This window comes from Mesoplodon bidens, assembly GCF_964165515.1.
Source record: "Mesoplodon bidens genome assembly, chromosome: 18".
NCBI classification, from domain to species: domain Eukaryota; kingdom Metazoa; phylum Chordata; class Mammalia; order Artiodactyla; family Ziphiidae; genus Mesoplodon; species Mesoplodon bidens.
In genome coordinates this window covers 5,515,115-5,528,164 of record NC_138175.1, presented here as the reverse complement: position 1 = coordinate 5,528,164, position 13,050 = coordinate 5,515,115, and the positions used below count along the sequence as shown (strand labels likewise).

General features: G+C 46.6%; 1 protein-coding gene across 1 annotated transcript in view; it reads left to right on the top strand.

Annotated features, from left to right (window-relative positions):
• NECAB2 (N-terminal EF-hand calcium binding protein 2) overlaps positions 1 to 13,050 on the top strand; it is a gene marked incomplete at its 5' end in the record, with an annotated part of 40,683 nt that overhangs the window by 6,914 nt on the left and 20,719 nt on the right. The window contains 3 exons of the mRNA XM_081216997.1: positions 1,463 to 1,571; positions 3,561 to 3,586; positions 3,757 to 3,854. Of these exons, the coding sequence (XP_081073123.1) occupies positions 1,463 to 1,571; positions 3,561 to 3,586; positions 3,757 to 3,854 (233 nt within the window). The remainder of the gene's footprint in view (positions 1 to 1,462; positions 1,572 to 3,560; positions 3,587 to 3,756; positions 3,855 to 13,050) is intronic.

Sequence of the window (13,050 nt, the reverse complement as noted above, 5' to 3'; positions counted from 1 at the left end):
GTAGGTCTGCCGTGTCTGATTGGGTGGGTTGTGCCCTGCTCAAGGGCAGCTACTTGAGAGAGTTGAGGGCCTCAGATCCAGCCTGCAGGGCCTCCCCTCAGTGCGCTCTGATGCTGTACTGCATCTCCGCACCCCCCCCATCAGGAAGCGCGTTTCTTTCTAATCAATACAACGTGCCATGTGGGCTCTCTAAGGCTTTGATTGCAGACTTGCCGGAAGTACTGAAGCGGGTCTGCAGAGAGGGGCTGGGGCTCACCCGTTTCCCTGACCTCCGCTGTCTCCCATAGATGCGGCCCCTTTAAGGAGGAGCAGGAAGCTGTCTAAGATCAGTGAGGAAGGGGCTGACTTCCGGGATGGGATGGGGAGGTGGGTGCACGGAGCAGGAGAGCCCGGGAGGGAGGAGCGGGGGCTGGAAGCTTGGGGAGTCGCTGGAGTTCTGCTGGGAGCCCCTCTCTCAGGGGCCCGGCTGCCCCAACCCATGAGAACTTCCCCAACCCATGAGAACTTCCCCAGCAGATGCTGGTACCTAGGGCAACCGCAAGTGGAGGCCGAAGAGGTGAGACGGGGAGGGAGGCGTTGGGACAGATATGTCAGCTGTGAGGGCCCCTTGTCCAGAGCCCAACCCCTCTCCATCCCAGAGCCCCAGGCCTGGCATCACCTCCCCCGGGGGTTGGCATCCTCAGGCCTGCATCCGTGGCTCGGTGAGTGCCACCGTTGGCAGCGGGCCCACGTCAGACCCTGTGAAGGCAGAGTGGAGAGGGGTCATTCCCTCCCCAGAATCCGGACCTGGGTGCTGAGGCGGAGATGATTAAAGTGTGCGGAGGTGGTCTTGGGGCTTCCCTGGTGGCGCAGTGGTTGAGAGTCCACCTGCCGATGCCGGGGACGCGGGTTCGTGCCCTGGTCTGGGAAGATCCCACATGCCGCGGAGCAGCTGGGCCCGTGAGCCATGGCCGCTGAGCCTGCGCGTCCGGAGCCTGTGCTCCGCAACGGGAGAGGCCACAGCAGTGAGAGCCCTCGTACCGCAAAAAAAAAAAAAGTGTGCGGAGGTGTTCTGGGCTTTTGGAACCAACAGAGAGGGGTCATCAGACTGCCTCCAGGCGGTCAGGTGACTGGGAGAGAAGGTTGCCTGACAGGCTCAGGTGTGCTCTATGTACTTGTTGACTGTGGGGCTCAATGAGCCCCAGCATTTGCTGGTTTGGGAATTATCTGTAAATGGCGTTGGTCTGTTGGTTTGGGAATCAGCTAGATGAGTCCGTGATCTCCGTGAACTGGGGTTGGCTGGTTAATTTGGATTAGCGGCAGCGGCAGGGATCTGAGCTGGGGTTTATCTGCTGGTTTGGGAAGTAGCGGGGGCAGGCGCGGATTACCTGGCTGGAGTTTCTCTGTTGATTTGGGCATTGTCCGGGTCTGGGGATGTCCTATCTGTTAGACACCAGCTGCTCCCCCCACCCCTTCCTCGCAGATGACGGGAAGTTATCCTTGGAGGAATTCCAGCTCTTCTTTGCAGACGGCGTCCTCAATGAGAAAGAACTAGAGGGTCTCTTCCACACCATCGACTCCGACAATACCAAGTGAGCTAAGTCCTGGGGGCTGGGGCCGGGAGGCAGCGTTTCCCTTCTCTCGCAGTGGCCAGTCTCCACTGCCCACCTGCCTGGAGGCACGGAGACCTCAAAGTCCCCAAACCAGCGAATCCAGAAGTCCTATCTGTTTGGCCCCGACTGGCCCCGGGCGACCTGGGGAGTGGACAGGTTGATACTGCGTTGGCAAGTGTTTGTCTTTTCTGAGCACACATGGCGAACCTGGGAGAGACCGTAGATTTGCAGAATATACACCGGCTAACGAAAGGGAGAGATGAGCCACCTTGACCTGGTTCTGACCCCAACGCCCTGTGCTTACCCCCAGTCTCACCACGAGCTCTGTGATCCTCTCCAGATCCCATCTTAAACCAAACTGGTCCTCACTCTGACCTGAACTCTCCTTCTCACCCTATACCTAATTACCTTTTTTCCATCCCAGCCAGAACCCTAACCTGTGTCTCAGTCAATCCCAAACTCCGACCCCAGCCCTCAAACTCTAAATCCCTAAGTCGAGTGCAAAGTGCGCATTGTACTCACACGTACCGACCCTTCCCAACCTGAACTCCAGCCTTGCCCTCTCTGAGTGATCCCCAGGCAGGTGAGGCCCGAGCCCCCTTCTCTACTCCACACCTGAGTTCCTCAGGACTGTTTGGAGTAGATTTGATAAGCTGGGGTCCCCTGTGACAGGCTAAAGATGGTCTGGACGACGAGCTGCCACTAGGCCCGTTGGCAAGGGACACAGCACGGAGACGCCTGGGGCCAGAGGTGGGGCTGAGCGTCCTGGGAGCCAGGGTGGGGCAGGCGGAGGGGGAAAGGCACCTTGAAAGAAACGGCTTCCTGCTGCAGGCTTTGTTTCTGGAGGCCTTTGTTTCTGGAGCGAGATGGAGGGTCTGAGCAGTTCCTGCAGCGCCCCGGGGAGCTTGAAAGGGGAGCTTGAAAGGGCTTTGGCAGGTGCCTGTCGATGATTCATCCTCATTCGGGCAGCTGGGTCTGGGGGGAGGTGGCAGTGGTGAGCATATATGAGTGCGGGCGGGCAGACTTCCCACTAGCAAAGGCCAGACCTCTAAAGACCTTTGGGTGTCTTTCCAACGTTCCCCAGAGTGTGAGCTGTAAACACCCCCTCCTTGGGATGCTAAACAGGTTTTCTGCCCAAAACCGTTCACACGGCTCAGAAAGGTCGGTGAAATGCTGCTTTGAGCACAATTAAGCAGGCTTCGTTTCTGCAGGACTTGGCAGAATTTTTCACCAGGTGATGCGGGTTGGGGGAACCTCCAAGGCAGTTTGCAAGGCCTTTTCCCGGAAGCCTCTTGATGAAGCTGGCACACTCTGTAGGCCGGCGTCTCTCAGTGAGGGAACTGGGGCCCAGAAAGGGAAGGTTACCAGAACCTGCACAAAGCTCAGGTCCCTTGGCGTCCGCCGCCAGCACCCCGCCCCGCCGTGTCTGCGTTCTGAGGCTGCCGCCTGCGCCTTCCCCGGCGTGGGTGGCCTTCCCGTGCTCGGCCTCCTCTGAGGAAGGACAGGAGGATCCCAGGCCTAGAGTGAGAGCAAGGAGGGCAACCTGCACCCCCAGCAGGAGCCCAGGACCCAGCAGGCAGGGATGCCCGGGGCAGTGCGTCGTGTGAGAGTTTTGTTGACAGCCTGTAATAGCCATGGGCTATTCCCCTCCCTTTTCCCAGCCCCCGGTTTAGCCCCATCTGCTCCTGATGTGGTGGGCAGGCTTTGGGAGAGGAAAGGGGTGGCGAAGCATGGTGAGGGGGTCAGACAGACGCACAGACATGGAACCCTCTGGAGGGGGCGGTATCCTTCACCTGCTGTTCCCGCACCTGTAAAGCCGGGGTCACAGTGCCAGCACATAGGGTGAAAAGAGAAGAGGCCCGGGAGGTGTTTTACCGGCCACTCTAGGCTGTGCTCGCTAGGGAGGGAAGGAGGGCGGGAGGCACGGGACAGGCTAGTCCCTGAGTCCTTCTCATTCTCTCTCTGCAGCCATGTGGACACCAAGGAGCTGTGTGGTAGGTGCTGGCTGTGCAGGGACCGAGGCTTGGGTGGGGTGTGTTTTTTGTGAGGGGAGGGGACTGGGGAGAGGCAATGAACGAGGGGCACAGATGGGATTGGTGGGAGGACCCAGGGGGAGGGGCATGATCCTCCTATGACCTTTGACCCCTGCCTTCCCTTCCCCCAGATTACTTTGTGGACCACATGGGGGACTACGAGGACGTCCTGGCCTCCCTGGAGACCTTGAATCACTCTGTCCTGAAGGCCATGGGCTACACCAAGAAGGTCAGCAGGTGTGGGTGGCCCTTGGGGGTCCAGGGCTTGAGTGCTGGTTTGGGTCTACATTTCCCCAGAACATCCTCACGCAAGGGTGCCTGGGTGTGTGATGACAAGTGTTGGGCGAATCTGGCTCTGAAGTGGGCTTTGCTTGGGGCTTCTAGAGAGAGTGAGGGAAACTGTGAAATGCCCGGAGTGGCTTGGTGCACGGCACTGTCTGGCCGTGTCTGGTTCACAGCATGAGGCCCTTTCCCACAGTTGGGCTTGGTCCTGGGATGGAGCCCTAGAAAGGGAGCGGCAGTCACACTGAGGACTCCAGGGTCCTCGGACAGGTGTCAGACCTGACGATGCTACGCCCTTTACAGGGTTACGGATGGGGCGGGATGGGGGTGGATTTGAGCATCTGAACTTGACCGGGAATCTGAGGGTGTCTGGGGTGAGAACGCCGTGTCCAGACGAGGAGGCGTGAACTGGGCAGTGGATCCATGAGGAGTGTTGGGAGGGAGACGGGCAGGACTCTTTGCGTGTCCTGGGCAGAGGGCTCGGGTCGGCTTCAAAGTCTGTGCCCGCAGGCCTGTCACCTCCTTGTTGGCATGTATGCCCTGGAGGAGGGCAGAAGGAGGGAGATGGGGCAGGTTGTGGGCTGGGCGTCATTGTAGCTCAGATGGGCATAAGCAGCCCACCTCCCAGCTCCATTTCCCACCTGTGAGTCTGCACCGGCTCTGGCTGGTGCTTCTGGGGGGAGCAGTGGGGTGTGTTCCTTCTCTGTATCCACGGAGAAGAGTCACCGTGAATTTCCTGAGGATCTACGACAGCCAGGATTAAATGCTCACTTAATCCCCCCAGCAACCCTGTGGGTAGTGACACTCAATCATAACTATAAGTGACATAACCACGGAAACATAGCTTTCATAACTGTGGAAACAGGCTCGGAAAGGTGAACCCTGTAGGGTCGTGGCCAGACATCCAGAGCTTCCTGCTGAAATGGGAGGGGAAACTGACTTAGGGACCTGGCCGGAGGTATGGAGCACAGCATGGGACCAAGCTGACCAAGGCGTGTAGGAGGGAGTGGGCCACACTGTGATGGACATGTAATGCCCGAGGGCGTGCAGCATACCTGAGCTGTGGGAGCTCAGGAAAGACCAGCCCCACCTGCTGGTTGAGGCCGGGGAGCTTAGCTGATGAAGTCAGCCAGACCAGGCTGAAGGACCCCAGCCAGTCACTTCTTTTTCTGAACCTCAGTTTCTCCATCTGTGGAATGGGAGCATTCACTTTATAGAGTCCTTACAAGGACTGAACAAAGTAAGAGGTCTCTAAGCTGCTTAGCACAGGGTCTGGCACAGAGCAAAGGCGACCATTAATATCATTAGGCCCCTATTGTGTGCCCAGTCATAGGAAAGATCAGTTCTGTATGTTTTGTTCAGATGCTACTCGGTTCCTGCTCTACCAGGTGTTGGAGAATCCCTTTCTTCCCATATATCCAAACACAGCTGGGCCTGATCCTGAACCTCCACGAACCCACATTTCCATTTGTGTCCTAGCGTCATGCTGTTTTGAGTGTTGGTGTTTGAAGTATATTTTAATGTTGTGTGAGACCAGTTCCCTTTCATTGTTCATCCTTGGACACTATTTGATATTCTGAAAGTATCAAGATGGGCAGGGGGTTAGAAGGCAGCACGGAAAGCCCCCAAGCTCTGGAACCCTTGTGCAGTGTGTCAGCCCCAGCTCCGCTCCTCACGGCTGAGTGAGGCACACTGGATGCCCACATGGGACTCCTTGCGATTGAACTCACCGCCTTGAGCCTCAGTTTTCAAATCTGGGAATGGAGCCACTGCCCAGCAATGTTGTCTTCCATATTAATAAAACGTGTACTTGTTTCTTGGTCTTTGGGCATAACTATTCAGAGATGTGACACAATTCTCTATCAAGAGACGATTTTATTTTATTTTTTAAATTTTATTGGAGTATAGTTGACTTAAAATGCTGTGTTAGTTTCAGGTGTACAGCAAAGTGATTCAGTTATACATATATTCATTGTTTTTCAGATTCTTTTCTCGTATAGGTTATCACAGATTATTGAGTAGAGTTCTCTGTGCTATACAGTAGGTCCTTGTTGGTTATCTATCTCATATGCAGTAGTGTGTATATGTTAATCCCAAGCTCCTGATTTATCCCTCCCGCCTCCCCACGTTTCTCCTTTGGTAACCATAAGTTTCTTGTCAATATCTGTAAATCTGTTTCTGGCTTTTTTTAATCTCTTCAAAATACTGTGTTTTTTTTTGGTTGTTGAAAATTTTCTATCGGAGTATACTTGGTTTACAATGTTGTGTTAGTTTCAGGTGTACGGCAAAGTGAATGTTATATGTATATATCCATTATCTTTCAGATTATTTTCCCATATAGGTTGTTACAGAATATTGAGTAGTGTTCCCTGTGCTATGCAGTAGGTTCTTATTAGTTATCCATTTTATTTATAATAGTGTGTATATATTAATCCCAGTCTCCTAATTTATCACTTCCCCCCATGTTTCCTCTTTGGTAGCCGTAAGTTTGATTTTGATATCTGTGAGTCTGTTTCTGTGTTGTAAATAAGTTCATTTGTATCATTTTTTAAAAAATTAGATTTCACATATGAGCGGTATCATATGATGTTTATTTTTCTCTCTCTGACTTGCTTCACTTAGTATGATAATCTCTAGGTCCATCCATGTTGCCGCAAATGACATTATTTTATTCTTTTTTATGACTGAGTAATATTCCATTGTATATATGTGCCACATCTTCTTTATCCATTCTTCTGTCGGTGGACACTTAGGTTGCTTCCATGTCCTGGCTATTGTAAATAGAGCTGCAGTGAACATTGTGGTACATGGCTCTTTTTGAATTATGGTTTTCTCAGGGTATGTGTCCGGTAGTGGGATTGCTGGGTCATATGGTAGTTCTATTTTTAGTTTTTTAAGAAACCTCCATACTGTTCTCCATAGTGGCTGTATCAATTTACATTCCCACCAACAGTGCAAGAGGGTTCTCTTTTCTCCACACCCTCTCCAGCATTTGTTGTCTGTACACCTTCTGATGATGGCCATTTTGACCGTGTGAGGTGATACCTCATTGTAGTTTTTTTTGTTTTTTTGGCTGTGCTGGGTCTTTGTTGCTGCGCGCAGGCTTTCTCTAGTTGCAACGAGCAGGGGCTACTCTTCGTTGCGGTGTGCAGGCTTCTCTTGTTGTGGAGCACGGGCTGTAGAGCCCAGGCTCAGTAGTTGTGGCGCACAGGCTTAGTTCTTCCGCGGCATGTGGGATCTTCCCAGACCAGGGGTCGAACCCATGCCCCTTGCATTGGCAGGCGGATTCTTAACCACTGTGCCACCAATCCCTCTGATTGTAGCTTTGATTTGCATTTCTCTGATAATTAGCGATGTTGAACATCTTTTCATGTGCTTTTTGGCCATCTGTATGTCTTCTTTGGAGAAATGTCTACTTTGATTCTCTGCCCAGCTTTTGATTGGGTTGTTTGGTTTCTTTTGATATTGAGCTGTATGAGCTATTTGTATATTGTGGAGATTAAGCCCTTGTCGGTCTCTTCGTTTGCAAATATTTTCTCCCATTCTGTGGGTTGCTTTTTGTTTTGTTTATGGTTTCCTTTGCTGTGCAAAAGCTTTTAAGTTTAATTAGGTCCCATTTGTTTATTTTTGGTTTTATTTTCATTACTCTACGAGGTGGATCAAAAAAGATATTGCTGTGATTTATGTCAGAGTGTTCTGCCTATGTTTTTCTCTAAGAGTTTTATAGTGTCCAGTCTTACATTTAGGTTTTTAATCCATTTTGAGTTTATTTTTGTGTATGGTGTTAGAGAATGTCCTAATATCATTCTTTTAAGCTGCTGTCCAGTTTTCCCAGAGCACTTATTGAAGAGACTCTTTTCTCCATTGTACATTTTTGCCTCCTTTGTCATAGATTAGGTGATCATAGGTGAGTGGGTTTATCTCTGGGCTTTCTATCCTGTTCCATTGATCTACATTTCTGTTTTTGTGCCATTACCATACTGTTTTTGTTGTTGTTGTTGTTGTGGTAAGCAGGCCTCTCACTGTTGTGGCCTCTCTCGTTGTGGAGCACAGACTCTGGATGTGCAGGCTCAGTGGCCATGGCTCACGGGCCCAGCCGCTCTGTGGCATGTGGGATCTTCCCAGACCAGGGCACGAACCCGTGTCCCCTGCATCGGCAGGCGGACTCTCAACCACTGCGCCACCAGGGAAGCCCTACCATACTGTTTTGGTGACTATAGTTGTAGTATATTCTGAAGTCAAGGAGCCTGATTCCCCCAGCTGTTTTTCTTTCTCAGGACTGCTTTGGCTATTCGGGGTCTTTTGTGTTTCCACACAAATTTAAAAATGTTTTATTCTAGTTCTGTGAAAAATGCCATTGTTAATTTGGTAGGGATTGCATTGAGTCTGTAGATTGCCTTGGATAGTATAGTCACTTTGACAATATTGATTCTTCCAATCCGAGAGAGTGATCTCTCTGCCTCTGTTTGTGTCATCTTCGATTTCTTTCATCGGGGCTTACAGTTTTCAGAGTACAGGTCTTTTGTCTCCTTAGGTAGTTTTATTCCTAGGTATTTTATTCTTTTTGATATGATGGTAAAAGGGGGAGGATTTTAACATCTACCAATACAACCTAAAGCAGTTTGCAGGATTTTTGCTGTTAGAGTGTACCGAAGGCTGCATGATTTCCTAGTGATGGTGGTGATGCTATGATAGGTTGTCACAATGGTGACTGGCATCTCTTGCATGTTTTCTAACCAGTTTTTGTTTGGAGAAGTGCAGCTCGTTGATTATTTCAAATACTTCTCTTGCATCCATTGATTTAAGGTGACTCATTTGCTTTTGTAGATATGCAGTCATAGTATTATTGTTAACTAGTGTAGTTACTATCTTCATTTCTGATATGTGTTCCTCCTGTTTCTCTGTTGTGTCCTGTTGCGTTTACCCTGAATTCTCAAACACTGTAATGGCACTACGTCAGACATCCTTGTTTTGCTCCTGATGTTCAAATGCATCTCTCTAGTAGTTCTTCACTAATTATAATATTAATAGCAGCTCTTATTTTAGAAACCTCTTCAGTCTGTTAAAAAATATTTTTGTGTTCCCTTCGTTAAATGTTGCCTTAGCGGGTGGTAGTGAATTTTTTTTCAAATGCCTTTTTGGTATTTTTTTTCAGGGATCATATGATTTTTCTTAAACTATTGATAGGGTGGATTCTATTATTAGATTCTCTCCTATTGAACAGTCCTTAGCTTCCTGTGATAAACCCTAATTGGCACATTATTCTTTTACCACAGTTGCTGAATCTTGTCAGTAGCTGAGTGTTTTATCTCTGTCTCTATCAGGAATTGAGATTGGGTGATAGGGAGTGAATTGTAGGTGGCTTTGAATATCTTTCTGTGTGTGAATCAGCTTCTCTATCTTAGAATCATGTTTCTATTCAAAAATATAAAGAATTAATCCATAGACTTGTGTGGAAGTACTAAACAGGGGGAGGGGATTATTATAATAGTGATTTTAAAGTCAATCCTAATTTTAGGTAAATTTTTGGTGTCCATTTTAGTATATTTTTAAACAAAACTGCCATGGACATGTTCAGTTTTATGATCGATTATGCATAGTATGTTCTTATGATTTTTTTTTAATTCTAAAACATTGAAACAAAACAGGCACATAATGCAGATTACGTTTAATAAAATATCTGCTGTTACAGCTCAGGTCTTGATTTAAATTTTGTACTATTTTGCTACATTTAAACTTCTATTTAACAGAGTTTTGCCTGTTTTAATTAGTTGTTTCTAGAAATGAGCCCCTGACATGTTTATTTAAATTTAATTTATACAGTATGTTTTCTCCTGTATTTATTTTTAAAATCCTTTTCTTTCCTTTAAAAAAAAATCTTTTGTACTGAAGTATAGTTGATTTGCAATATCATGTAAGATTCAGGTGTACAGTACAGTTCAGTTATATATATATATATATATATTCTTTTTCAGTTTCTTTTCTCTTGTAGGTTATTAGATAATACTGAGTAGCATTCCCTGTGCTATACAGTAGGTCCTTGTTGGTTATCTGTTTTATATATAGTAGTGTGTATATGTTAATCCCAGCTTCCTAATTTATCCCTTTACCCACCACCCTTTCCCCTTTGGTAACCATAAGTTTGTTTTCTGTGTCTGTGAGCCTCTGTTTTGGAAATAAGTTCATTTGTGTCTTTTTTTTTTTCTGTTAGATTCTACACGTAAGCGATATCATGATATTTGTCCTTCTCTGTCTGGCTTACTTCTCTCAGTATGATAATCTCTAGGTCCATCCATGTTGCTGCAAAGGGCATTATTTCATTCTTTTTTATGGCTGAGTAATATTCCATTGTATATATGTACCATATCTTTTTTATGCATTCCTCTGTCAGTAGACATTGAGGTTGCTTCCATGTCTTGGCTATTGTAAATAGTGCTGCAGTGAACACTGGGGGTGCATGTATCTTTTTTTTTTAATTTTTATTGGAGTGTAGTTGATTTACAATGTTGTGTTAGTTTCAGGTGTACAGCAAAGTGAATCAGTTATACGTATACATATATGCCCTCTTTTTAAGGTTCTTTTCCCATATAGGCCATTAGAGAGTATTGAGTAGAGTTCCCTGTGCTATACAGTAGGTCCTTATTAGTTATCTCTTTTATATGTAGAAGTGTGTACATGTCAATCCCAATCTCCCAATGTATCCCTCTCCCCCCTTACCCCCTGGTAACCACAAGTTTGTTTTCTACATCTGTGACTCTGTTTCTGTTTTGTAAAAAAGTTCAGTTGTACCCTTTTTTTAGATTCCACATATAAGCGATATCATATGATGTTTGTCTTTCTCTGACTTAATTCACTCAGGATGACAATCTGCAAATGGCATTATTTTGTTCTTTTTTTATGGATGAGAAATATTCCATTGTATATATGTACCACATCTTCTTTATCAGTTCCTCTGTTGATGGACACTTAGGTTGCTTCCATGTCCTGGCTATTGTAAATAGTGCTGCAGTGAACATTGGGATGCATGTTTCTTTTCGAATTATGGTTTTCTCCAGGTATATGCCCAGGAGTGGGGTTGCTGGGTCATATGGTAGTTCGATTTTTAGTTTTTTGAGGAACCTCCATACTGTTCTCCATCGTGGCTGTATCAATTTACATTCCCACCAACAGTGTAGGAGGGTTCCCTTTTCTCCACACCCTCTCCAGCATTTATTGTTTGCAGATTTTTTGATGACGGCCATTTTGACTGGTATGAGGTGGTACCTCATTGTATTTTTGATTTGCATTTCTCTAATAATTAGTGATGTTGAGCATCTTTTCATGTGCTTTTTGGCTATCTGGATGTCTTCTTTGAAGAAATGTCTGTTTAGGTCTTCTTTCCATGTTTTTTTTTGTTTGTTTGTTTGTTTTTTTTTTTTTGCGGTAGGCGGGCCTCTCACTGTTGTGGCCTCTCCCCTTGCAGAGCACAGGCTCCGGATGCGCAGGCTCAGCAGCCATGGCTCACGGGCCCAGCCGCTCTGCGGCATGTGGGATCTTCCCAGACCGGGGCACGAACCCGTGTCCCCTGCATCGGCAGGCGGACTCTCAACCACTGCGCCACCAGGGAAGCCCCTTTCCATGTTTTGATTGGATTGTTTGTTTTTGATACTGAGCTATATGAATTGTTAATATATTTCAGCATTTAATTTCTTGTCAGTCACATCGTTTGCAAATATTTTCTCCCATTCTGTGGGTTGTCTTTTCATTTTGTTTATAGTTTCCTTTGCTGTGCAGAAGCTTTTAAGTTTAATTAGGTCCCATTTGTTTATTTTTGGTTTTACTTTCATTACTCTAGGAGGTGGATCAAAAAAGATATTGCTGTGATTTATGTCAAAGAGTGTTCTGCCTATGTTTTCCTCTAAGAGTTTTATAGTGTCTGGCCTTACATGTTGGTCTTTGATCCATTTTGAGTTTATTTTTGTGTATGGTGTTAGAGAGTGTCCTAATTTCATTCTTTTAAACTGCTGTCCAGTTTTCCTGGCACCACTTATTGAAGAGACTCTCTTTTCTCCATTTGTATATTCTTACCTCCTTTGTCATAGACTAGGTGACCATAGATGAGTGGGTTTATTTCTGAGCTTTCTATCATGTTCCATTGATCTATATTTCTGTTTTTGTTTGTTTGTTTTTGTGGTACGCGGGCCTCTCACTGCTGTGGCCTCTCCTGCTGCGCAGGCCCAGCAGCCATGGCCCACGGGCCCAGCCGTTCCGCAACATGCGGGATCCTCCCGGACCGGGGCACGAACCCACGTCCCCTGCATCAGCAGGCGGACTCCCAACCACTGCGCCACCAGGAAAGCCCTATATTTCTGTTTTTGTGCCAGTACCATACTGTTTTGATGACTGTAGCTTTGTGTAGTATATTCTGAAGTCAAGGAGCCTGATTCCTCCAGCTCTGTTTTTCTTTCTCAGGACTGCTTTGGCTATTCGGGGTCTTTTGTGTTTCCATACAAATTTTGAAATTTTTTGTCCTAGTTCTGTGAAAAATACCATTGGTAATTTGATAGGGATTGGATTGAATCTGTAGATTGCCTTGGGTAGTATGCTCATTTTGGCAATATTGATTCTGTATCTACTACTGAATCTACTGTATTTATAGTTTTTATCATTATTATTTCCTACCACCTATTTCCTTAGGTTTATTGTTGTTGCTATACTTTTTCATAGGTGAAAAGGAATGCTTAAATTTTTTTGGATAATAAAGTTTGAAATTTTAGAAATCTACCTTTGAATGATACTTTCACTGCAATGATAGATTTTAGTATATAGGATTAATATTTCCTCTCAATATTCTCTGATAGTTTGTTATGTCCTCACTCATTTCTCGTTTCATGGTATTAGGATAAAACCAAGTAACCAGTAGTTTGTGTTCTATCTTTTTAAATTTTTTTGAGATTTCTTCATTGCATATTATTTTGATTTAAAAAAAAATTTTGTTTTAATTTGGTTGTGCAGGGTCTTAGTTGCAGCAGGCAGGCTCCTTAGTTGTGGCATGTGAACTCTTGCTGCATGCATGTGGGATCTACTTCCCTGACCAGGGCTCAAACCCAGCCCCCTGCATTGGGAGCGTGGAATCTTATCCACTGCGCCACCAGGGAAGTCCC